Below are 27401 nucleotides of genomic sequence, written 5' to 3' on the forward strand. Positions count from 1 at the left end.
TCATTTTGCTGTTTTTATAATGCAATAGTGATATTATGCTTAAAATTAATGCAAGGAAACTAACAATTATAGCCCTCTCTGTCACGATAAGAACAGAAAATGGCACCGGATCAACTGAGACTGTTTAAGGGACAATGCAGAGGTTACTCATCACAACCCCTCTCTGTCTGCAATCTGAAGCTTTAAGCTTCAGTTGTTCTCTGCCTGTCCAAAATGAAAATGTGGGTGTTGCAACTTTATTTTATTACACACCCAAAATAAGCACAAATCAGGTATGAAGGCAGGGAGGGAGAGATGGGAGAGCAGTACAGAAAACACTCAACAACACCAAATTGAAAATGTGCATTTTTCATAAAAGTTGACTAAAAAAAGGGAGGAAACTGGAAATAAAAGGGTAGCGTGGAAGCAACCACTGATCACATTGCTCACTGTATTATTGGTGAGAAGGAAGATACCTAAGAGTGTCTCTTCAAAGTATTTTAACAGCACGATCCTGAACATACTTAGAATTGAGTGCTTACAGGTATGTCTACTCTACATAATCACACAAGCTGATTTAAAGAACCACACAATTAAACTCTTATTTGTTGAGTAAAGATGCAAAGGTTTTCCAGAATCAAAATTCGAAACAATATTGGTGTGCTTTCTTAAAAGTTTTTTTTTTCCAGATTACATCAACCACTTTATTATTCTTTGTTAAAAATGTATCGTATCTAATGTTTGACTTTGCTTTAGTGCAAAGGGCGAGGAACCTTTTTTGCCTGCTCAACTTCACCTGCCCACCTAAATTAAGATAAGGACAGCTCCCTTTGGTTTTATGTGCAATTAATTCATTCACAACCTTTTAATAAAATGGGAATTACAAATGCTACAAATGAAGTCAGCCTTCTGATATGACAGCAAATATTTGTGATAGGGAATAGTTCTAGGAACGATCTTGAAGCAGAGCTGCCACATCACCATCGTTGGTTGCTGGATGAGATATTGGCAAGTTCTCACCGTACTAACAGCACCCACTCACTGGAAATCCTAAGTGGTTGCTGTTAGAAACGGAAATAAAAGGACTGTCCTGTTCACTTTTTTCTAAGACATGTTTTTTTCAGTCAATTTCAGCTAAGATTTAAGTAACAGATAGTTAATACTTAATGACCACTGTAAACATTTGTGAGACTAGAACTTCATCACAGAATCACAGGCTTCCTGACATTTTCTGTGGGCAATAGAGGAAAACCAGTTTAAGACTTTCAAGAACTACTCCGGCGCTACATTAATGGAGCAAGTTATCCAATATATCAGCCTTCACCAACCTCGTTCCTGCCAGATGTTTTAGACCAGTGTTTCTCAAACTTGGGTCTCTAGCTGTTGTTGGACTACAATTCCCATCATCCCTAGCTATAGCAGGACCAATGGTTAGCGCTGATAGCTAGTAGAACTGCAGCAGACCTGAGTGGTGGTGGGAAGGTTAACCTTTTCTTCTCTGGTACAGTCCTGAGTCAACTCTGAAGGTCAGATTTGTTTTCCACTGGGGAAATTGGAGCCAACCCACACCTTCAGAGGAGGGGTTTCCTCACAACCACAGCAGGGGAGGAAATGGTTGAATTCTTCCTTCATGTATGATGCATTCATAACCAGTATCAGCAGCCCTTCCTTCCATAGCTGATGCTATTTGCAATTTTAAAGACCTGAACATTAAACACAAAGACATATTTTAGCATCCTGTGCAGTTTGCCTTTCGCTTGCTTGTGCCCTCACAGGTAGGAAAGTTTGGAAGGTGGTGCCTCACGGTGACATAGTAGACTGTACAATTTAACAACTATGCAGGAGAAGACAGCACATGACAACTCCACCTAGCATCTAATGCAGTAGATAGCTTGTTGTCCACAATATTTACTGTAAAGTGAGCTTTTTTGTTTTTTGTTTTTAAAAAGGAACATTACAAAAGGAAATCAAATGACCAGAACATTTTCTTGTCTGCAGCTGGGATGGCTTTGCTAATTGTTCTGTGATGAGCTGATACAAGACATGTTTTCCTTTCCTTTTCCACAACACCTGCTTGTGTCACTAGAGTCACAGCACATGAGTCACAGCACAGCCATTATTGACTTTGGTTGAAGCAATGAGTGCTTGTGCACTTCTCTTTGTCCAAGGTTGCTAAGTTATAAAACCACAAGTTCCACAACAGGCTGGTAGATGACAATATTTTGTTGTCGCCTCTGAACAATAGACCGTACTGAGGCCTAAAGGGCTGAGGCTTGTGAAGCAAAGAGAGTTTTGAAGGCAGACCAAAAATGTACCCTGGGACTATAAAACACAGGCCAAAATTCATCACAGAGTTTTTTCTGAGAAATGGTGTCATTGTTTAGAAAACCTGGACAGTTTAAACTCCCTCAGGCTGCAGGTAAGAGTATGAAACCAAAACACAGTACAGAGGGATCCATCTGTTGACACATCACACATTCCTGCTTGCTTGTTTGTTTGTTTCCCTGTGGTGCATAAAAATTAGCCTCATACATTTTATTTATTGTCTTAACAAAATTCTATGTGGCAGGATTTAACTTTTTTAAATTATCTTGCCTTGTCTCCAGGTGTGTTGCTTCTTCCTGCAGGAACATTCTGGAAGGATCTGTGTGATATCTTCAAAGTAAGTCAGTGCAACCAAATTATTTGATTTTGTTGTGATGGCATGATTACAGACAATAAACTCTAAAACTTTTTTTTTTTTTACTTTTTTTAAAGGAGAGGGCTACATTTCCTGAATCAAACCTAAAACATGAATGTAGTGTAACCTTTAAGAAAGTATGCTGATTATGTATGGAATTTTACTCAAGCAACCAAGAATTTGGGAGGGAATCTAGATAATTTAAATTTACCCTTAATCCCATGATTCACAAAGCATGATGTTGGTTCAAGATGCATGCAAAAGAAATATGAGCATATACAGAAAACACACCTGGAAAAGAGAGAGCAAAAAATTAAAAGGGAAGCAAGCCTACAAAGACAAAAATAATGTTTCTTTTATTTTATTTTCACTTGATTAAAGAACCAGGAAAGATAGATATATAGCTAACAAACAAACAAACAAACCCGGGGGGGGGGGGGAAGCTATCTATCATTCTTAGACATAAACACATAAAGCTGAAGCACATAAAATTAGTATGTTAAGAAAATACAGTATATCAATTAAAACCAGCATCATCCAAGAAGATAAATCCAAGCTATTAGATTAATTATGGCAGGTATAAATCACTTCATGAAAGGGAATCTTTTTGAAAGCACAGGAATATCGCTTTAAATTGCCAGAGGGAATTTCTCTCTATATTGAGAATCACATCGAGGGTACCATCAAACCCTTTGGGGAGCGAGTTCTGAAAAACAGGCATACATAATTCTTGGATATATCTTCATATAGGTTATCTGTAGCTATGAGTGCCTCCTCACCCCCAATGTAATAATAAAAAGATTGACTTTCTTTAATATTTGCTATCATGCAACCCAATGCTATGCATGTTTGCTCAGAACAAAACTCCACTTCCTAGTAAGTGTGCCTCATATTATTACTTAATATATTATCTATTGGATTGCAGCATCGTTAACTCTTGGGAAGATTCACTATGATTGGTTTTGAGAAAGTATTATTTGTGCTAATATAATATTTACAGCAGATAGCAATGGCCACAGTTCAGCAAAGCAATTTCCTCAGTTCCTGAGGCACTATGAAGCACAGACGCAGTTTGCAATGGCATGCACCGTGTCCTTTGTGTGCCAGCATGAATGCATGTGACTGGCCCACCAGGGACCATAGCTGGGAGCCAATGCTGGGAGCCAAGATGAGCAAATAAATTTCAGTGGCCCCATAGGGTGGCCACTTCATGCATCACCCAAAAATGACACTGATTTGCATAAAACCTCCATATGCTAACGCATGCATAGGCACAGATTTGGAAATAATGTATATCATTTACACAGAAATACATCTCACCATAGCACGGAAGACTGTTACCTTGTACCGGCTCGGTCTGATGTTTGTGTCTAAGTGCTAACCGTTGATAGGTGTGGGATGTGAAACACAGAGCAGTCAAGTACAACATCCCAAGAGTGGGCATAAAAAGGGGGTGTCTGGACCAGCCAGTCGGAATTTCCTGTTTCCTCCTAGGCTGGGACAGACTTCCTCTACATGTGACCAGAGGTGGGTGTGGCCTCACCTGTGCAGGTAACAAAAGCATAGGACTGGCCACCATCTCTCTCTCTCTCTCTGACTACATTCATCGAAGAAGCAACATCTGCTTAGCCTAAGATGCTCTCTTGGCTTCCAGCTAAGAGGGGACAAAGGGACTATCTCTTTATGGGATAGATTCCAGGTATATTACTTTTGTAACTTAAGTCTGCCTTCTGGGATCCATCTGTGAACAGAATGAGTGAGCGAGTAAACTCTTTTTATACTTTTATAGAAGATTGTGTCGTGTCTATTTCTTTTATGAGGGACTAAAGGGGAATTTACCAGGTAACTTATTTTAGAGGCTTTAGAGAGCCTGAGCAAACACATCCGCTGTGCAAGTTTAAAAAGGGGAATGTTCCTCTGCTAAATTGTAGAACTTGTTAACACAAGTTGGAAAGGATATAATCAAACAATATATCCTCTCCTGCCTCCCTGAACATTCCCACAATAAGCAACTTCAAGGAACCCTGCTCTCCTTTCTTAGGGTTCTTTATCTTCAAACAAGGCAGCAAAACCAGCTGTACCAGAGTGTTACACCTACAGGAGGCAGACCCTAGAGAATGGCGCCTGCCCTGTGTCCGCTAACTTTCCTGCTGTGCTCGGGTTCCATGAAGAATCCTGTGCTATTGCCAGTGTTGAAGTAAACTCAGCTGCCAAACCGTTCAGTTTCTGTACATGAAATGCAGGGAGGAGGCCATTTTGTCATTTGCCTCAGGCAGCAAAATGTATTGGGCCAGTCCTTCACAGAGGACTCCTTCAAATAGAAGATTGTCTGCTGTAAAGTAGGATACATGACCCTTTGGGGATGGCGTAGGGAAGAAAAAGGGGTTGTTTAAAAATTTGGCTACGTTGATAACAATAGGTGGCTTTTCCATTCATTGCCTTTCAAGATATCACAATAACAGTTGAGACACCTTTCAGTTGAAAGCTTCTTTCCAGTATTAACCAACCAGTCTTTGCATATACCTGACTGCATGGAGTGACCTTTTCAAAGTGCTTGATATGCCCAAAAGTGGGAGGCAAGAGCAGGGTAACAATCAGCATTTGAATGCCTTTTGTTATTGCCATTCTTTGATATTGACAATATGCTTTGTCTGTCAGCCTCACACCTGGGAGTTCTGCCTATGCCAATGACTAATAATGATATAATAGCATAATAAGGGGCAAAGATTGGATCTTTCCTGGCAGATCTAAAAATGAATTTCAAAAGTCAGCTTCTCAGACGTTTGTCATTTCTCTGTTTATGAATGACTCTGAAATTGAAGTTTTCTGGAAGCAGTGAAGAAAACCTGGCAAATGAGCAGTTGCCACCTTTCAAATTATGTGTTAAGTGGTTCACACTTAGATCCCATTGCTCTCTATCAAATCTCTGCAGATGAATCTTCATACATTATGTGTAATATCCTGCAAACCTGTGGTTTCCAACCATAAGGAATCTGCAGTGCATTATAATCTCTGATTCCTCCTTGATATCTCATTATGAGGAGATATCAAGACAAATGCAAAATAATAAATATCCTTGAAACCAGCTGCTTTTTGTTTTGCAATCTAATCTTAAATATGGCCAAGATCAGAATATTCCTCTTTGCTGTGAGTCTTGCACCCCACCCAACCTCAATGGTGCTGCTATCAGGATTAGCTCTGGGCTTATTCCAAAGATGATGAGGTTCCCACCAGCTCTGCACTTGGTCCCAACAGTGACAGGGTAAAGCCTTCCTGCACAACTTCCTTTGCACTAAAGCAGAAGTGGGGAACGGGTGCCCCTCCTGATGTTGCTGGACTAGCACTTCCATCACCCTTGACCATTGGCCAAACCAGTGGGAGCTGAAGTCCAGTAACATCTGAAGAACCACAAGTTCCTCACACTTACTCTAAAGTGCAGCAGCAGGAGGAGAAACATGAGCTGCAGGTTTAGCCTATGACTTACTGCATGCAAAATCTATACTGTGACGCCTTCTACGCATCCCAACAGAGTTATTTAAAAATAAAACACAGAGACATATTTTCTTCCAAGTTTCTTAAAAAAATCACTTTCTAGATGTACTTCACAGGGTTTATTTAAAAAAAAAATGGCGAGAAAACTTGCTATATCAAACAGCTGTCCGTGTGGGATTTGTGGGTTTTTATGGAGGGGGTGCATAACTTCAGTTTTTCAGTTTGAACATGAATTATAGTTAGTTTTAACTGACTCTAGTGTTGTTATTTATGATTATGTTGTTTGATTATTAGTACTAATCACTTTCTACAAAACCCAGCAGATTTTTAAATTTTATAACGGTACAAATTAGTCATCCACGGCAGAAACACACTGCATTATATTTGATATATTTGTTTTATTTCTCTTTAACTTTGTATTCTGGCCTGGTATCTTTGTAGCTGCATGGCTATCTAGAAGAACTTTTATATATCTTTTTATTTTATATATTAAAAGATAAAAATATATATTCAAAGGCGATATCCATAAACTTTGTAAATAAAATATGCATTTTGACACTTACATATTGTGCATATTGTGAGCATCTTCTGTGAAGCACCCAGTGCAGAATTCACAGGCTACATTCAAGGGGCACAGATAGCATTTACAACTACCTTCAAAAAGTTTCTTTTCTCCAGAAATCTTGTGGTATCCAGCCCTGAATATACCCATAGGTTATATATTAACTTCCTTTTGCCTTGCTGTCACTGTATGAAGTAATTTGGAATCCAAGCTGCTAGAGACAAGTACACAGATCTGCCAAAGATAAATAAGTAAAATAAATATTTTTTTATTTATACCCCTTCCTTCCTGGTTCAGAAAACTGGGCTCAGGGTGGCTAACAACAAATTTAAAACACTTAATTGATGCAACAGTCAATTCATCAATTCATCTCATATCTCTTCGCTTGTATCTGTGATATAATCTTATACGGACATATGAGAGTAGAAACAATCTCTGTGGCACACTTATCAGGTGGAAATATCTCCTGAGTTCCCTCTCAGACCATCCGGCTAGCAGTTTCTCCACTGACTGGTACAAAGCTGCCAATGTCATACACAGCACCTGTCCTGTCCTGTTTTACTTTGTCAGCAAAGCGGATCAGGTTGCTTCTGGCATTTTCACAGTTACTGAGCCATCATTACTGGAAAACTTTGAAGGTTATTAACTAAGCAATCTGAAGGCGGCAGGGGATGTGGCAGGGCAGGAACCAAGTTGTAGTGCATCTGGCATATCCAGCACCCTGCTGGGATCTTGCTGGCACTGCAGGTGGAACAGGACAAGAACAATCCTCTGTCCTTTTCCAGTTCGTTTTCTTTTTACAGTTTTTTCTCCCACAGGGAAATTAAATTGGATAAACTCACATGGTCCAACAGAGCCATTCAAATCCACATTATTATTACAATATGGTGACAGGTGTGATGACTGTGCCATATCCGAGTGTAGTATTTCAAAGTTCAAAACATGGAGGAAAATGGAATGAAAAATACTAGGAAGGATGCTGAGAAGATGCAGCCATTTTTAGCTTCAGCAGATGTAACCTCAGCTTTTCAAAAGTTAAGAAACAAACTTTTGCCATCTTTGCCGCTTCATGACATTGACAATCAGGATGGCAAAACTGTAACTGTCTAGGTGAAACCCTGACAATTGGATAATCCAAGTTGGATATCTGTGATATGTATAGCAAGTTCAGAGATGGACAAATCTGTTAATTTCAGTTTCTCTCAGCTTCACGTTTTTCCCAGTCTTAAATTCAGTTCACCACACTCCTACATCAGTTTGTAAGATTTTTAAGTCCCCATGAAATTTTATCAGCATTTTAGTGCCCGTTTCTCCTCATATCCAAAGTTTTGTATGTTATTTTTGCATTTTTGTATATTATTTTCACTAATGTATGCATTTTGTGCACATTTTTTTGGTTGGAAAGCTGCATGACAAAATTCAGAGATGTGCAATTTTCAGAGAGTAGCTGTTGATGTTTCAGATATTGGTTTGGGGAATTGTGCATTAGGTAAATCTGCATTGCAATGTGAATCAATTCAAACTTCTCCTCCATCTCTAGCAAGTAGCATCAACTGCCACTTGGTGGTCTGGACATTAATACTGACTTTTTGTAGAATGCAGCAGCCTGAGATTTGCAATAAAAATAAACAAGATATAGTGCGACATTGCTAAGATTTTTTTTAACTTGGGGACCTTTTTCTCTCTGGGAAATTCATGATCTTCTTTTCTGTTTGTAAAGCTAATGATATCTTACTCCTCAGAGGATGGAAGACTTACGTTAAACTCTATTTCAAAACATTGCCTAATCTTGGGGCACAATCTAGGACAGAGTTTGGTTCATGCTCAGGTCCCTTAAACACTTTAGACACAGAATATCTTGCTTGCTGACGTAGAATAAAACATGTTAACAAGCTATCTGTTTTTTATGTTAACAAGCTATCTGAGAGTCAGGGCAAGTTTTGTTCTTTGTACTGCAAATCTCAGCCGTTATAAAACCTAGGCTGTATTTCTTAATCATAGCAAGCCCATGGCTTATATCTTCACTATAGTATAAATTCTATTCATGCAAACATACAGCCAATATGAAGGCAGTGCTTCGTGTCCCTAGAAGTCCTGAGAAATGTTCTACCAATGCAACCTTTCTTTTACTTAACAAAGTATGTTTCTGGTGCTTACGGTGAGTAATCACTTGTGGTTTTGACTATGATTTCATAACCCTCATGAGAATGAACATTCAAAAATGACAACAGCCCAGCTTCCAGTCATTGCAGGAAGCTAGGCTGTAATGAAGAAAACCACAGCATTTGAAAGAGAGAGAAAAGGGTGTAAAGATACTAAAAAGATAATGTGTGAGAGTGAGATAAAAACACTAGATATGAGGATCATCCGGTAAAATCAATGGGCAATAGGTACATACATGTGTGAGAAAGATTATCAACAATATCAAAATACTATTGCAGATGGTCCTCTTTGCAGACATCTTTAGAAAATCGCAGTGAATGTTTTGAGCTGCTACTGCAAAGGTGGCAACCTTGTTTGTAAAGGTTTTATTGTGGTCTGTCAACAGATCACAAATAATATCAGTCAGGGTCCAGCCAGCTCTTGCTCTCAAAAGGTCTCCCCCAAAAGAGCTCTGAGATCTCTATACAAAGGACAATGCCAATGATAATGCATTACGTCTTCCACCTCCCCAGTACCGCAAACACATGTCTGCTGAGTATAGAGGATCCTTTTATACTTTTCCCTCCAAATAGGTTGAGGCATTGTTTGGAAACAAAGGGAAGTAAAAGCTTTTCTAAGGGCAACAAAAGTTAGGGAAGTTAGATCTTGAAAGTACTGTTGAAAATATTGCTCTCTTTCTAATAAAATAAACCAAAGGTAAAACGCTTGGAGTTGGCTAGCAAGAATCAGCTTGGTGAGATGGACATTGGAGGCCCTATTTTAGTGTGATTTTGATCCCAATTTGAGGATTGGTTTCAGATAATAGCATTGGATGATGATCTGTTGGCCATCTAGAGATTCGGCTGTTGTGTGCTGCAGGGACTATCTAGTCCCCAATGCTATTTAACTTCTTATGAAGCTATTGGGAGCAATTATTAGGAAATGTGGGGTGAGGTGTCATCAGTACACTCTATCTCTCTGTAATATATGAATCAAGCAAGGCCACTGCCTTGACCTGGTGGTGGGTTGGATGACAGCCTGACCCTGAATCCTGTCCAGATGGAAGTGTTGTAGATAGGCAGTTGCCTGCTTTGAGGGGTTATTCTTCCTTGAAGGAGTGGGTTCATAGTCTGGGAGTGCTGCTGGATCCATCACTGGCACTAGAAGCTCAGGTGATCTGTGGCTAGGAGTACCTTTCACAGCTGGCACTCAGACAACAGACTGAGCAGGCACATAGTCTGGTCACATAGTTCCACACCGGTGAGATATATTTCTATTTGAATTAAAGCAATTTCTAAATTTGCATCTCAATTTGCAGCCTCTTTTGTCCCCTTGGTAATGCATTTTCTCCTTTTTGTCATAAATACGTTACCATCCTTTGGTCTAATCACTATTAAAGTTCAATATCTTTGATTGTTTTTGAAACCAAGCAGCTATTGTACCTACAACAGGGTTGGGCTCCCACAGCCTAGCATAAAATGAACCATTTTGCACTGTGTGCATTTGAAACTCAGTTCCTCCAAGAAGATTCTTCGCAGGAGTCTGCAGGTTTCTGTAAACAATAGTTCTGCTTTTATGTTCATACAGTATCCAGATGCAACGTCCAGTTTAAACAATGCTTGATGTATGGTCCACTGACCATTTGTAGCATCTCAAACTCTTTCATAAAGCACCTCAAATCCTAAGCAACTTTCTGGAAGAAAAGACAATTAGCAATTGCCTTAATTTTCTGCAAGTTGCTAACTTTTGTCCTCTTTGCATTTGCTTTTTTATTTTTTTTATTTTTTGCAATTAATAAGTGGCTGTATCAAGATTGATTTTCTGCAAGCCGCGAACTGCAGTTGGTTCTCTTGTGTGGTAAAAGCAGATTGTTTCCTTCATTGCAGGACTTTATTGCAGGCCTCCATTATACCAGGAGGAAAGGAAGGCAGTATTGATGTAGTTTCATTATTTGCAATATCTGATTTGCTGGACACAATCGGATGCATTTCGGGGGGCGGGTTGTTTTTAACCGCTTTCAGTCTTATGTCAGGGGCCAAAACCAGTTGATATTAATCAGATTTAAAATTAGGCCGCGGTCCAGATTCGGAGTATGGCGTGTAGTTGCTGGTCTCCTTCCAAAAAACCCTTGAAGAAGAGGTGATTTTCAGCAGGAAACTGGCACCCATGCATCATGCTCCCGATCTGGATCAGGTCCCTGTGGGGCTTCAAAATAAAAGTAGTAGCATTAACCATGCTTTTTAAGAAGTGTGCTTAATGTTATTTGTCGCTTTCCTCTTGGAGTGTTAGATATTCTCAAAGCACAGCATCAAAGTTGTCAAGAATATGCATGTGTACGACCTTAGGTGCATATATGCGTGCATACATCTGGCTTAAGAGAAAATATTGTTTAAGAAAACCTGTGAAAGATCCAGGTACATCATCTTGCAGCACAGGAAGGAGAGTGTCAGTGGAAACCAGTAAGGATACTGTACCTAGAACAGAAGAGCAGGTGCCTATGAGTACTAAGAAGTATGGTGCAGGAGCAACTATGATTCTACAAACCATCCAAAGAGAGGGAAGCAGAGGGAGCTCTGTGCTCCTGAATTCTACTGGGATGCAGCTACTCTGCTTCTAGGCTGCAGCCGCCACACTTACCATGAAGCAATGTGAAGCAATGGAGAGGCAGATCTCAAAATGGTACTAGTTTCTTATGCCTACATATGGAAGCAATACTGTCTGCTTCCTGTTCATAGAAAATGAGAACCTGGGCGCAGGGGAGGAGGAGATTATTTTCATGATTTCCTGAAAGCTGTCAACAAGTTTTGTTGGTACTTTGGCATGGCAAACCAGAAAACAACATCAAGCTGGGCTGGCTTAGCACACATCCTGTTTGCAAAATTTGGGGTTTTCAAAGCACAGGAAGCACAAAACCTCTAGTTTCAGTTGTCTTGGACAGTCTATGACCCAGATTTGTCCTTTTTTAACTTCTCAGTTTCCTTCTTATTTTTATATTGATTTTCAGACAAACACAACACAGGAATCCCCTCTCCCTGCCGACAGGTGAGTACAGCACTCTGTGCTTGAAAAGGGGTGAGTTAAAAGCTTGTCAAGTCCTATTGCCCAACAAATAAAAGTTTATTTCCACAAGTCACTTTGAGATGCTGGAACTCTTCTTTTGTCAAAACTGCATGAAATTTGTCTGCTCTCTTACTGGGTTTTTTTTAATTTTCATATTTTCATTGTCAGTTTTCCCATAAGAATTAAATCCCACAATTGTTGAAACCATGTTTCCATCAAGTTAGTATTTAACTATCTCAAAACTTTAGCTATAGTTAGTCGTGTTGCTGTCATAAGATGAGTAATGAGATCTTTTGGAGTGAGAACTTGAGCTTCTGAGTCCTATATTGATTGAAATATTTCCAGGGAAATGTTTTGAGTAGGGTTCAGTTCATCCAACAGCACTGGGTTGGTTAGCAAGAACACCTTTGGGAAAGAGAACTCTGTTCCTGCAACAGTTAGCAGCATTTGTTTGGGTGATCCTCCTTAATAAATTTGTCCTTAAAATTAAACATCTTCATCTAATTTTTAGTTGTTTAGTTGCAATTCCAAAGGTCCAAGGGTTCTCCCTTAATAGATGCATTGGCAAATGTGGGAGGGGGAAGAAGAAAGGAAACCTATAATGTTCATCATTTCTACAAGTTACAACAGGATGTATCTGGCTAGTCCCGCCTGCCCCATCAAGAAGCAGCTGGGGAGCAGGGCTGGGTTTTGAACTGGGTTGAATGGTGGGAAATCCTCTTTCTTCTGCTGCAGCCTATAGAAATCTAGGGGCCTGTCCAACATGGACCCGACCAATGTTTTCCAGCATTTGGTTCAACCCTGACCGCCCTTTTTGCCACAATGTGTTACTCAGATTGCCTTGTTATGGTGTGGTCGCTATGAATGCAGAGATGGCCCCCAGGGCCAGGAAAGGATGTTACCTGAGATCCCAACTGGTGGTTGGGATTTGCAGGGGTGGGGTTGCCTTCCTTATAGTATTTTTGTGGGCATATATAGTTACTCTGTTGCCCCTGCGGGGTGGTGGATTCTTCTATAACTATCCTACTCAGATGCAGGCAGAATCTTTAGTAAAGAAGGAGTAGGGACGGGCTTCATAATCCCTCACATTGTGAGAGGTCTCAGGGACAACAGCCCTGAGAGTGCCATCCACTTTCAGAAAGGTGGCCTCCTGTTCACCTTTCCAGCACAACCCAGCAGATAGACCCGGTCAAACTTTTTTCTCACAGCACCTGGGACGTGATCTTCACTTGTGTCATGTGTATGTTGTTTTCCTCTGTCCTTGCCCTGCTCCCACTTGCTGGCACAAACGATAAACAACTCTGCATGGAGGTAATCAAGGAGGAGAGAAGATGGTATTTGTGAATTGAATGTAAATGACGTACAGACATATTTCAGCAATGTCTTTAATCCTTGTTCAATAGATTTATAAAAAGCCAAGAACAAAGGCATTAATTAGAATCAAAGAACAGGGCAGTTTTGCATTGTTTTGGATGTGAGGATTTCAATTGTGAAAAATAACTGTTGATGCTTAGCACATTTCTAAATATAAAAATCACTGCAGTACTTTTTGTTTTGATACTCTGGCTCTCGGCATAAGAAGAACAAACCCACTGTTTCTCAAGCAGGGACAAAATGCACACGCTAAAAAGGAAATAATGACGAAGGGGTGTGAGTGAGAGTTTGTAAAATGGCTTTGGAATCAAATCCCTAACACCATCTGGTAAGATTATGGCAGTATTCAGATGATTTTTTTCAAAATCTGGTGGCAGATTAATACTTTGATACTGACAGCACAATCCTACACAGAAGTAAGGCCATTAAGTTCAATGGGCCTTGCTCCACAGGTTAAATGCGTATAAGCCTGCAGCCTGACCATGCTTCTTTGCACATGTAAATGCCCACCCAGTATCCCATCATGAAATCCACTTTCCCCAATCCAAATCCGGGATATGATTTGAAATGCCTACAGCAATGTTGGATTCCACAATCATGGCCAGTCCTACCATTAGGCACAGTGAATTGGCTGCCTCAAGAGGCAGTTGCTGGGCAAGCAGCACCAAGACAGTGGAAGGCTGACCTACCAACCCTACATCCAGCCCCGCAATAGCCAGAGGTAAACATCAGTGTTAAGTAAGATTTAACAGTCACGCCAGTTGGCTTTTGTACATAAAATGATTGACACATCTCATCCTTTGACTCAGGTAGCAAAATGTCCTGGGTCAGCCCTGTCAACTGTGGTATAGCTGGGGGAGTGGGGTTCACACATTCTGTTTTTGGACGCAATACAAAAATGAATAGCTAGAAGATAATTGGGTAGGATTTTTGGCAATTCTTGGGAGTAATTGGCTGGATACAATGCGCTTTTATATCCAACACCATAAGCAGGCTTTCCATAAACAAAAGCCAGTTCTCTCTGATCTTCGTCTCTTTGGGAACTACTGCTACCCTTTGTTTTGAAGATATTCACTAGGGCATAGTTAGTAAGAGGGAGAATTTGAAGGCTGTGGTGCCACATCCATGCAAGAAGAAGCAGTGTTTTTTCCTAGCACTTCTGCTTTTAAAATAGAAATAATGTGTAACTGGATTTATTAATTTTTTAAAATAAGCCTACACATGGAAGAAGGAATTAACTCAAATTAAACTGCAGGGCCGGATTAACCATTTTGCTAAGTAAGCTAGAGCACAGAGAGCCCCAGTTGGCTTCAGAGTTAGTCAGAATCTATCCCACTGTAGAGGCAAAGGGGGAGAGAGCTGCCCAAAGCAGACGGCATAGGAACCATACATTTAAAGCACTTTTTTGCCTCAAAGAATCCTGAGAATTGTAGTGTAAGGGTGCTGGGGTAAACTACAGTTCCCAAGATTATTGAGGTGTGCTTTAAATATTTGGTCTGTATGCAGCCAGATCTTCCACCTCCACACTCCAGCCACTGCCTAGCTTTAATCTTTGTACCAACAGAGTTCTGCTAATGCCATGGTGAGGCCAGTGCAACTCTGAGCTAAAACTAACGAGGATCCTTCACACCAGCACATCTCTGGTTTCCTACAGCGCAAGTGGATTTCACAGCAATCTGCACCTTGGTGCCTGCAAACGATGGGATTAGCTCTTCAATCAAACAGCAAGGAATTTCATGCCTCGGAAAATAAATAACAGCTCCCTTCCTTCCTTTCCCCTCTCGGGATAAGTTTATTGTCACCCACCTATTAGGAAAGTGCATTTCTTTCCCTTTGTTTCAGTTTTAATGCAAAGGTTTATTTTACAATGATAGCCAACAGAAACAAAGCCAAACTTGTTTCAGCATGCCTTCTGTAAACAAAGGAGAAGCTGTTGAAAACGGGATGCGAAAAGGAAAAGGAAAAAAGAGCATTGAAGTCTGTCTGCCTCTCCATCTTTGCCACCACATTTTTCTTAAACATTTGGCATCCGGCACAGTGTGAAAGAAATTATTGTTCAACTTTCCAGACTGGTACTAAAGGTAGCTGAGTCTGGGAAGGAAAGGGAAAAGATTCTAAAAGGATGGAAAGGTATGCTCTCCAGGTGTGTGTGTGTGTGATGGCACCACAAATACCATTTCACACATCACCCCCTGGCCTGTTCCAATTAAAGATTCACCTCTGGATTTTGCTTTTATTTGTTGCTATTGTTTTGGCAACCCTATATAGCAGAGGTGGGAGACATTTCTCAGCTCTCGAGGTCTACATTCTGTTCTTTGCAGCCTCTCCAGAGTCATGTCATGGACAGGGCCAGAGACAAAGATTGGGTGGCAAAATGTAAATGGTACCTTTGCACACGAGGACCCTTTCTACACACACACTCCCACAGCCCTCTCTATCTTATCGCCAGCCAAGCAAGAGGCATTATCTGAGTTCAATGACACATCCTGGCCAGGCTCAGCAGGGACAATGGGGCATGTAGAGATGTGGGTATAGCCTTGGGAGAGTACCCGAGGGACAGGTAGAGAGAACTGGAGGACCACGTTTCATCCCAAGCCTGAGCTCCCTCACCCAAGCTATATAGTGTGTCTATCAGGTGCCCTCCAGATGTTATGGATTACAATTCCCATCATCATGGGGCTGATGAGAGTTGTAGTCCAAAACAGATCTTGTCTGTCCCCAATCTATGTATTATACCATCATGTGATTCCGTCAGTTCAGTTTGAAGGCGAACTCCCAAAATTGTGCTGTGCTTCACTCTGCTTTTAATATGCACACACTACCTGTTGTGAATAATGCTGTTGGGTTGAACAAAGCAGTGGGGGAAATGGCTTTCTCCTGAGCTGGGAAATTTATTGTTGGCAACTATGCACAACAAAAGGCAGTTAGTTCTCGTAAGTCTCTTGAACGCGAATCACATCCTTCTGCTGTAGGGGTCAACATTTGACTTGCCCACTTATTGGAAATGAGTCATGCAGAACTCTGAGCAAACGTCCATAAGGTTGGGCTATAAGTCTTAAGTTGAATGGCAAGCTGTTTGGATTTTGAAAGAAAGGACTGATGTGGCAGAAGGATTTAGCACTGCTTGCATGCATGTTTATTTCTGCACTCTACTAAAGTCAGCTCAACTTCTGCATTTGTAAATAAACCAAAAACCACATGCCTGCAGTGTTTCTTTCCTCTTTCTTTTTAATCTTTAAAAAAAGATGCAAATGTTTGAAAAAGAACAACTAAGCAAGCAAACATGCAGGCTCCCAGAGATTGCAGTTGCAGCACTCTTTCCTTGATCCTTCTGCTGCTGACCCACTCAGGGCTAAATTATGGTTTGGCTTGGCATTACGTCTGAACCCAGTCTTGTGGCTTGTCTGTCCCAGACAAACCAAGAACATTGCTTGGTTGAGTGACACAAACAATGAACCTGGGTTTGAACGTAATGCCAAGGCAGGCCATTGCTCTGCCCCCCATAGGGCAGCAGCAAGAGGGCTGAGGGAGGCATACTGCAGCTGCTATTCTATCTGCAACCTGCACATTCACTTGTTTGCATTAACCCAGGGTTTAGCTTAGAGTTACATGCAAACTGGGCTATTGGGTATCAGCTTACTCAGCTCTGCTGTTCCTTCCACATCAAGTTCTACTCAAGTAGCAGCAAACATACCAGTGCAATTATCTACTGCATAATGCAGGGTGTATCTCTTTCTCTTGTTAATCAATTAACCTTGGCTACATCAGTATTTTATGCCTGACACCTGAAGCAGGGTGGGCTTAGCATAGCTGGCTTATTTTAGGAAGGTCTAGCCTCCTCGACAGAGGACGAGATGGTTGGACAGTGTTCTCGAAGCTACAAACATGAGTCTGACCAAACTGCGGGAGGCAGTGGAAGACAGGAGTGCCTGGCGTGCTCTGGTCCATGGGGTCACAAACAACAGCCTCCTCTGTCCCTTATCTTCTAGGTTCCCTGGCGTAACAACTTGTGTAACAAGGGGATTTTGAAAGAGTACCATGCAGTTTGTTCAATTCAGTTCCTACAGAATTAAACCCAGGCTAGATTATTTTAAGTCTGCAGGAATCAGCAGTGAGGTTTTCTCATGTGACTTCCTGATTGAAAGTTAATTGCAATAATATGTTTTTCAAAAATAAATAAATCCTGGTAGTTCTAAACTGTAGTGCGACAGGTTTCAAAAGCAACTGTTTGGCTACACAACTGATCTCCTATGTCATATCTAAAAAGAACTTAATCTAGTTTTCTGGATCAGTTTTTACAGACCCTTGCCATCTTTCTTACTAATAATAAGCTTTTTGATAGAAAATCAGATGATATGCTATCTCTAAAAATATTCAGCCAGATACACCACCATTGTCTCCTCAGCTATTATCAAGCTGCCAACTCAAGGGGAGAAATCCAAAAATTGCAATATTGAGGATCAATCCATAAAAATATCTCTCTCCCCCTGTCTGTGTAGAGGGGGAGGAATAAATTTCTAAATTCAGTATGGGTGGTATTTTAAACCTGTGTCTAAACATTAAGTATCAGAAAACACAAAACATTTCAGAGAAGTTTTAAAAAGTTTTTGGATTAAATATATGTTACCCACAAAGATGCAATGATATATAACAGCAATATAGCAATGGGCATAGCATTGGGGTGACAGTGTGGTGCAGTGAATAGAATAGATGATATGGATATGGGAAAATGTTGGCTTCAAACATTATGATCTCATATATAGTATTTACCTGGTGGTTTGGGGCAAGTCATGATCTCTCACGAAACTGTAGAACATAAAAAAAAAATCAGGCAATGTGGTGAACATGATGCCTGTGATGTTTCTTTCATGCCTGCAAGTCATGACTTGATGTTGCAGCCTCGCCCTCACTTTCATCTTGATGTTACCCTGCCTTACTTTTATTTCCATTTAAGAAGAGTGTGTAAGAGATTAAAGAGCCTTCCTTTATTTTTAAAAAGTATAAAGATTAATGGGGAGAACGGAAGAGCTTGATTACTGCTGGGAACAAACTGTAATTTTCAAGGACTGCATATTTACAATATCATTGTCCCTGATCACCAGCAGCCTGGTGATGGGCTAATATTTTGGTTGTGCTATTCTGCACTGATACTAACATCTTCTTTTATAAATCACAGGTCAGTTGACAAAGAGATTAGAAAATGCTCCAGCATGTGCCAAACATCTTTAATCCCCTTACTTGTCAAAGAAGATAAAGGTGTTTGGGGGCATGGGTCCAGAAACTGTAAAGAAACTCAAAGAAAGCAGGAAGTCAAACATCTATTTTTAAAGATTCCCCCCCACACACACACACTCCAGCTTCACCATGAAGGGAAAAACATCAAGATTTGCAAGGACTCTCACTTACACAACCTGTGCAACTTTTGAAAAGGGACTCTGAAATGTAATGCCTTGAAATTTAGAACATTTAGCTTGGCTCTGTTTTAAAACTTTTGCCCCAACTCTATTCACTGGTGCTTTCCCAGTTGTTGATGTGATTTTTCTTCCTTACGTACTATCATTCCTTCGGCAGGCAAGTTTATAAGAGAAAAACACAAAGGAACTCATCCTACGTGAAGGGTGACACAAGGCGGGGGCACTCTACATATAGCCCCATCTCTTTTACATACAAATTTTACCGTGCTCCTTTTCCTTCCCACATGGCTGTCCAGGTTCCCTCGTAACCAAGGTTTTCTGTTCACACGCTTCTTACTCTGATTTCAAATCCTAGTTAAGGGGGATTTGGGTTTTTGGCTTTTTTAAATAACCTCATATATTGAAAAGAGACTCAAACTTATTTCTACATTTACTTGAAACAAGGACACCATCTCACCTTCTTAACTCCTACACATCTTCTTCTTAATTATCTGTAATGATGCCTTTAAAATGTTCTGATCTAATGTTGGTTAATGAGCAAAAGCTGAGACTTCTGCAGTTTTTGCAGCAAACACCATGGTAATCTCTTTCTTTTCTTAAGGCCTCATCCTCTCATCTATTACCCCCCATTATCTCAATTCAGCTATCAGTTATATCACCTAGTCGGTTAGGTATTTAGGGCAAGGCCATCTCCTTTCATTGTTTGCTGGTCACCATCTGCAGTGATCATGGAGCCCAAGAAAGTAAAATCTCTCACTGCCTCCATTTCTTCCCCTTCTATTTGCCAGGAGGTGATGGGACCAGTGGCCATGTTTTTTTGATGTTGAGCTTCAAACCATATTTTGTGCTCTCCTCTTTCACCCTCAATAAAAGGTTCTTTAATACCTCCTCACTTTCTGCCATCAAGGTTGTGTCATCTGCATATCTGAGGTTGTTGATATTTCTTCCGGCAATCTTAATTCTGGCTAGGGATTCATCCAGCCCAACCTTACCTGAGGCCTAATCCCCAATTAGTTTAATCTGTGAAATAAGTGATATTTTTTAAACCCAGTATGTCTTTGCTCACACAGCTCTTACAGACCTTAAACCTATTCAGGTACATGTGACATAAAGCCCCCCACAAAAATCCAAAAAAATGTTACATCTCGAGTATCTCTTCCAGCGATAGCAAAACCCCTCATTCATTTAACACATCACAATTGATAAAACACACTCAGTTGTGTGCTTCTGAAAAGCAACATCAGAGAAGGGGCTGCTGTGGGAGCAGCATCAGGAAAAAAACTGTTTTCCCCATAATTGGTAATGGACACCCTGACCAGCATTATGAGTTTATATCTAACTTGAGGTGGTGGGGGTTGTACAAAAATCTGCAGTGCACAAACTCAAGAACAATGTCTGGTTTTTTCCTTCCTTGACTTTCAGCTTTCTCCAAACAAAGAGATTAAGACTTGTGTTTGCTTCATAGCTTTATAATGACCTTCATGACACAAAAACCAGGATGCCAGAGTTTTGGAGCCTAGATATACACAATGCTGTCATTCCACTAGACAAAAGCATTTGGAACGTTCATCGGCGTCTCCTCTCAAGTATCATTCCAAGACGGTGCAAATTTTATATGCTGCAGTTACGCTTCCCGGTGGCTGTTCCAAGTCATTCGGCTTCATTAGCTCCTACCTTTGCGATGTTTACCAAGCTGCGAGGAAACAAACATGGAGGGTCAAATCCTGCATCGGTGTAAAGGACACGTGGCCCCATCGCTCTCAAGCAATTTCTGTACTGTGACACCGGCAGCTAATTTGACCCTGAATGAATAACTCAGCAAAGGATGATTACGTCTTCCTGTAAATAATGAACATCTGGCAAAATGTTCCCATTCAGAGCTATTAAGCATGCAGAGCTTAGTGACATTTGTGTGCAGCCCCTACCTACAAACACTGTCTCTTGCCACTGGGTTTGAAAAGTGGACTGCCTGGATTCAAAAGCAACTCCCAGGAAAGTTGGATTCTGTCTCCAGTCCGTGCCTGTCTTACACAATGTTGTTTATAGCATTAAGATTCCACCCCCACCCCCCTGGTCTGTATGAGGAAATGGCCTGGTGTCATTTAAGTAGCTGTCAAACCACACCAATTTGCAACCGTCTGTTTAAAAACCTCCAAAGAAAATGTTTAGTTAAATGAGCATTAAGTGGTTTCCAAAGGTAACAGGTTGGTTACACAAGAGATCTAATTTCTCACAGCTCCTCAGCCAACCTGTGCACTCGATTTTAGACTCCATGAGTTCACAGTCTGTGAAGTCATCCACAAAACTGGAAGATTCCCAGGGGGATTATTTAAATTTGATCCTTCCTCCTCCATAAATCTGCACTGTGACTATGAGGTATTGACAATGCCTTTGATGTTTTGGAGTGTACAGGGCACTGGAGAGGGAGCTGCTTGTGAATCAGTCCAGCACAGCATCAACATTTCTTTCTTTCCTGCCTTTCCATCCAATTCTAGGTCCTCCTCAGCATGCATAATTTGAAACCAACCAGCATAACAGAACAATTAAAACCTGAATCTGAGGCTGAAGAAGGAAAACAGTCTTTATAGGCTTCCTAAAGGCCAGAAGGGATCCATCAATGAATGAGGGTCTCGGCACAAGGCCAACAGCATTCTGCAAAAAAGGGCATCACCACTAAAAAGGCCCTAGTCCTTACAGATACCAGCTTTGCTTCTTTACCTGGGCATGGAAAAAGTGGGTAGTGCAAAACACAAAGGAAAAAATTAAAAAATTAAATTAAATTAAAAATAAGTTTCCTTTCAGCATAATAAATAATAATAATAATAAATTTTATTTATACCCCGCCCTCCCCAGCCAAAGCTGGGCTCAGGGAGGCTAACAACAGTCAAAATAATCCAACATTCTAAAAATAGTACATTACAGGTCCCCCACCAATGGCTTAATGGTTGGGGTGTGGAAAAGGGGGCCTGGCTGCCTCACAGCAGGTTTTACTGCAGACTGGACTCTGCCCAATCTCAGAAGCACTCTGCCTTTAGTGGCAAATGGGGCAGGGGTGGGTGGGAGAATAAGGTGAACAAAACAGGTAACCATCGTGATTAAAAACTAATACATACAATGTGACACCATGACGACCCACTTCCTCCAAAAGTGGAAGGTGGGTGGTGCTGCATAGGATGTACAAGTTAGGATGTTTCCAGGGTGCCTGGTAACCAAGGAATCCAACAGAGCACCGGTAGCAACCACCATGGTAACAGCTACGAATGCCTCCAATTCCCACTGAAAGCAGCAGGGCAGAGAAATAGGTGCCCAAATTAAAAGTGCTTCTCAGAAGGTTCATGGGAGCTTAGTCAGGGTAAGGACTCCAGTTGAAACGTGGGCAGAGTTTGAGGTCAATGGCCTCTCAGGCCAAATTGGGTGGGCCACATAGCTGAAGTTCTGGAACAGGTGTTACAAGAAGATGAGCAACTCCACCTGGCCACTTCACATGCTATAAAATCCCCCCATTGATAGTACTTCTATGAAGGAATAAACATGAAATGTGTTTGTTGATTTTAATATCTGGAACATGCTATATATGCTGGAAATATATCTATATATCTATATATAAATCCTACATGTGTTCATCTCATTTTATAATCCATGCAGGGGCTTCATGTAAATTCCTATAAAGATATGCCTTTTATTATCAATTATTATAATTATTCCTGTTGTTATTATAACGTATTTGAGAAACTATTTACTACCATAGTACCCAAAACATTATGGCATGTGAGACTGAGGGAGCAGTATTCCTTGGCTATTGAGTTCTGTTGCTTACAGGGTCGCCAGTGTCACCATCTAGAATGTTGTTGTAGTTCTATCATCCCTGACCATTGGCCTTCCTGACTAGATCTGAGATGTGCTAAGAGTCCAACATAATCTGGAGGGCACCACATTGACTACTCCCAGCTGAGTCTGTTACTGGCTTGGAGAATCTTTTCAAACAGATTGGAAAGGTGCAAGTGTCATGTTTGCTTGACTTATGGCACACCATTCCTGTCTATATTTATTGATGTCAGTCCTGAATGTTGATGAAGGTGGCCCACGCCCTTTAGATTCCACAAGCTCTGGACAATGTGGTCCATTGATGTCATAGTTGTGTCTTGAAAAAGAAGAGAAGACATACCCAAGTGTCATACCTAGAATTTCAGAGTGTGAAGTTTCAAAACATTGATTTCACTTTCCTGAATGTCCACAATCTTGTGTGCTTTATTATGGAGACTGTTTCACATTTCCTGAATATCAAGGCACTGAACAAAATAATGTGGGCTTGTTATCCCAACCTTCTAGTTCCAACACTATAAATACTGGAATTCCTTCTTTTCTACTGCACGTTATCTCTCTTCAGGTTCAATTTCACACTTCTGATTTTGAAGACTGTCCGTTCCGTTCTACACTTCCATCTCCACTTTTCCACCTCAGAGATCATATCCTGCAATGTAGCAGCACACCAGTGACCCCATTACAGGATCACAGATTCTTTGGAAAAAGTGAAACCTAGGATTAAGCTTCCTTTTCCAGAGGAATTTATCACCATAATATTGATCAAGAGCCTTATGCATGTTAACTGAGAAGTTGCACTGATTTCAGTGGCATTTAATTCCAGGGAACTTTTTTGTAGAAGCCTGAGGGAATCATTTCCTCCTCCAACACTGCTATTGTTAAAAGTGCACAGGGAGGTGACACATTCACCAATTTAACATCCCATCTGTTTGGGCCATAAATTTCTGACACTCATGTACCCTGGCTTAATCAAAACATCCATGAAACACTTGCACTTTGGAAAGAAATACAGTTCCCTGCAAAAAAAAATGGCAAGGAGGAACTTTTTTGAATTGCATGATAAAAGCAAATGGTGTTTCTTGGTATGTGAAGCTGAATAATAATAATAATAATAATAATAATAATAATAATAATAATAATAATTTATTATTTATACCCCACCCATCTGGCTGGGCTTCCCTAGCCACTCTGGGCGGCTTCAAAAAATATATATTAAAATACTGTAATACATTAAACATTAAAATCTTCCCTAAATAGGGCTGCCTTCAGATGTCTTCTAAAAGTCTGGTAGTTGTTGTTCTCTTTGACATTTGGTGGGAGGGCGTTCCACGGGGAGGACGCCACTACCAAGAAGGCCCTCTGCCTGGTTCCCTGTAACTTGGCTTCTCGCAGTGAGGGAACCGCCAGAAGGCCCTCGGTGCTGGACCTCAGTGTCCGGGTAGAACGATGGGGGTGGAGACACTCCTTCAGATATAATGGACCGCGGCCATTTAGGGCTTTAAAGGTCAGCACCAATACTTTGAATTGTGCTCGGAAACGACCTGACAGTCAGTATTGGACAATGTGTTGGGACAGTCACAGAGCTGCCCTCCAGATGCTACAGATAAGCTCTGCAACTGACACCAGCACAAGTGCCACGCTGGCTGTACTGAGGCCCTGACCCCATCCAGGTGAGCTGTAATGATGCCAGTGTTGGGAAAGCATCTCTGTGGCTCTGCCCAACCACATTAGCCACTATTGTAGGTAGCTAGGAATGTACTGTATTCTAAAGTCAGAGCATTGGTTTGTCTGCTTATCTGTTTGTAGTATTTTATAGGCCACCCTGTACCAGAGTTCTCAAGGCAGTTGTTAGCAAGACAGAAGACAATTTATCAGTCAATAACAATAAAAGTATAAATACAGCATTCCAGAGGAAAAACAGCATAAAAATGAAGGGTGCCTCCAGACAGCCACTATTTTGCAGTAAGGATTCGAGGTGTGCTCTTCAGGTGTGCACATTTTAAAAGGATTACAGGGCTCTGTTACCTTTGTGCAACAAATCCACTTTTCAAAAAAATAGACTTTGTGTTGGAAAGTGATGCGGAAATGCATTGGAACTTTTTATGCAATTGGGTGGAACTTTATTACATATATTAACAGCAACAATCTACAATTGAGGTCTGGAATACTTGCTTCATTGTACTTTTGAGTTTTAATTTTAGGTACAGATCTATGCTTTTGAAATGTTTTTTTGTATGTTTTCTTTGTCCTCTGTGTTTTCTACCTTTGTAATGCTTTATTTAGTTATTCATATAACAAAAATAAAAATTGTAAAACATTATAGTATGAGCAAATGATTATTGGGAAGATGTGTAAACACCCCACAAGCATATCAGGGTGAATGCAAGAAAAATACTCCTTGTCATATAACCACCCTGTAAACACATCAGAACAAATGCTTAATATTAGTGGCAATAATAAAGAAAAGTTCCAGGGTGGCAACAGAAAGCAAACTAAAAATGCTTTTGCAGTTCGTCAAAACTATCCAGCAATATCAAGTTATAGCAAAACTGGTGCTGTTAACAGTAATCCTTCTAGTTGGTTGGTAATTGGTTCAGCAACTTCCATGCACATGACGTGTGATGCTAATTATTTCTCCCAAGAGTTAAATAACTAATCAGAGGCAGCTACAGTTGCAAATGGCAACAAAATATCTGTGAAAGGAAGAAGAGCAGGTTTGCTCAAGCGTGTTGCAGGTAGAAATACTGTTTGTATTGAAGTGAGAGCAGTAGGTTACTTGCTTGAATTAACAAATAAGAAAGTTTTGATAATTTTAATTCTAGATTAAAATGGATTACTTAATTGAGAAGGGGATTTTAACAAAAACACTGGGGCCTAATTTAAATAGTAGAGTGCCTGGTATCTGGTGGGCAATCTCATCCTTTATTTCCACACTGTGGCTTCAGACCAAATCACCTGTCAGGAGAGTTAGGAGATTCAGGTGAGGGTCAGATGCCTTGTCAATCCCAGCAGGTATATAAGAGGCCTTCGCCCTGCCCTTTAACAATAATATCTTATGTCTTTTAGAGGAGAAATTGTGAATTGTAGAATTTTAAATACCCGTCATCATCCTTGGCTTCACTCAATTTTGTTTATAACACTCTTCCATTTTCTTCTAGTTGTGAGGGTGGGTGATAGAGAGGGGCCTCACAAGTGGAGTAGCCTAGGGACTCTCTTCATCTAAAGCCGGTCCTGCCTATAGCCAATCAAAAGCCCTGGGGAAATAAAACATATATTTGCCTGATTCTGAACTGACATCAAGGAGTGCACCAGGCAGATCTCACTGGGGAAGGCTTTCCATAGCCAGGGTGCCATCACTGAAGAAGCCCTCTCTCCTAAAGTCATCTGCCAAAGCTGTTCAGAGGAGGCACTTGTGTAGGGGTCTCCACAGATGTTTCCTTGTATTACAAAGTCAAAAGGTGTGTGGCAGCTGCTTTTCCAAGAGTCACTCAGAGGTCTTTCCAACCCAGCATTCCAAGGTGCATTGTTAAGTACTTTCTGTATACAACACATATGGTCTAACACTGAGTAATGTCTTACATTTCAGCAGTGATGTGGAAATTAATCTGCACATTGCTTCACTAATTATTCCGTGTCTTTGCTCTTACTGCCAAAGGTTATACAACAAGCTAGCTGGTAGAAAGCAGTTTCTTCAAAGAAGATCTCCAAACAAGCATATTGATAGGTTTATAGATTACTGTTGTGAAACAAATACTTTTTGTGTATTATTATAGGCACACCCTTCTTAATTTATATTTCCCAGCCTTGGCATTCAAACCCAAATTCTTGGGTTCCTGCTATGTGAGGTTTGATTCACCGTGCACCAGATAGCAAGCTTACCTGGTTGTTCTGGTTATGAAGGAAAGGAAAATATTTGCCAGTATCAGAGGCTTTTGCCCAAGACAGAAATTTCAGTACCTTGATTGAGGGATTCTGGTGTTTTGCACTGAGATGGGTCCTGAATTGTTCAAGGATTAATTTAGTAAAATCTTAGACTTCATGAGCCCAATGCACAGATTCGTATTTTACCATTCTTAATCCATTAAGATCAGTAGGACTTGAGCTGCTTGGAAGTAAACTAGCTCACTGATTTCAATGGGGGCAAGTAGAACTGTAACTGCAGTTCCAGACCCACTTATATGGGAGACTTCTTCATGAGAAACATGCAGAAATTTGTGTTGTGAATTTCCTACAATAGGGGATGAAAGGCAATACCTCAAAGGTGAAAATTTAATAGTTTCCAGACTTTGGAGACCATTCTTTCCATATTTGTTATCTCAAATAGGACCTTGTTTTAATTTTTGCTACATATATGCAATACTACAAAGCTATCAGCTGAATTTTTGGAACATGCATACTGACAGCCAGTGTAGTTCACATCACTCGGTTTGGAATGGAAGAAAGTCAGAGTCACGTATGAAGGAGGGATCCATGGATGGATCAATCTATTTTTATTGTAGGTCAGTTTTGCAAAGTTTGGCCCTCCAGATGTTGCTGAACTACAACTCCCATGAGCTCCAGCCAGCATGGCCAATGGCCAGAGACGGTGGATGCTATAGTCCAGCAACATCTGGAGGTCCAAAGGTTCCACACACCTGTGCTAAATCATAGGTTTGTTCCATCACATTTTTTTCTGAAAACTTTGTTTTTAAATGGTATGCACTTTCCCCTAAAGCACACATTTTGTATCCATTCTTCCACTAAAATATATATTTTAGCATGCACTTTCACCTGTATCTATATATGGACCAGAATGCAACTGGATTAGGCAAGCCTCCAAATTTCAGTTCACAAAATGTGCAGAACAATGCATATTTTAGGTGAAAATGCATGCAAA

General features: G+C 40.6%; 1 protein-coding gene across 6 annotated transcripts in view; it reads left to right on the forward strand.

The window, feature by feature from the left end:
• Window positions 1-2154: 2154 nt before the first annotated feature.
• The window catches only part of LOC310677906 (uncharacterized protein), a 64462-nt gene continuing 39215 nt past the window's right edge, over window positions 2155-27401 (forward strand). For 5 of the 6 annotated variants that reach the window (XR_014511502.1, XR_014511503.1, XR_014511504.1 and 2 more), the window contains exons 1-2: window positions 2155-2398; window positions 2586-2641. Coding sequence is in view for 3 of the 6 variants with exons in the window: in XM_083441135.1 (XP_083297261.1) it covers window positions 2347-2398; window positions 2586-2641 (108 nt within the window). In the remaining 3 variants the exon portion in view is untranslated. Of the gene's footprint in view, window positions 2399-2585; window positions 2642-20168; window positions 21441-27401 lie in introns of those variants that run through there. The other variant, XM_083441133.1, reaches the window with a different exon arrangement.

The sequence above is a fragment of the Podarcis tiliguerta genome (assembly GCF_965153285.1).
Source record: "Podarcis tiliguerta genome assembly, chromosome: 5".
In the NCBI taxonomy this organism is placed as follows: domain Eukaryota; kingdom Metazoa; phylum Chordata; class Lepidosauria; order Squamata; family Lacertidae; genus Podarcis; species Podarcis tiliguerta.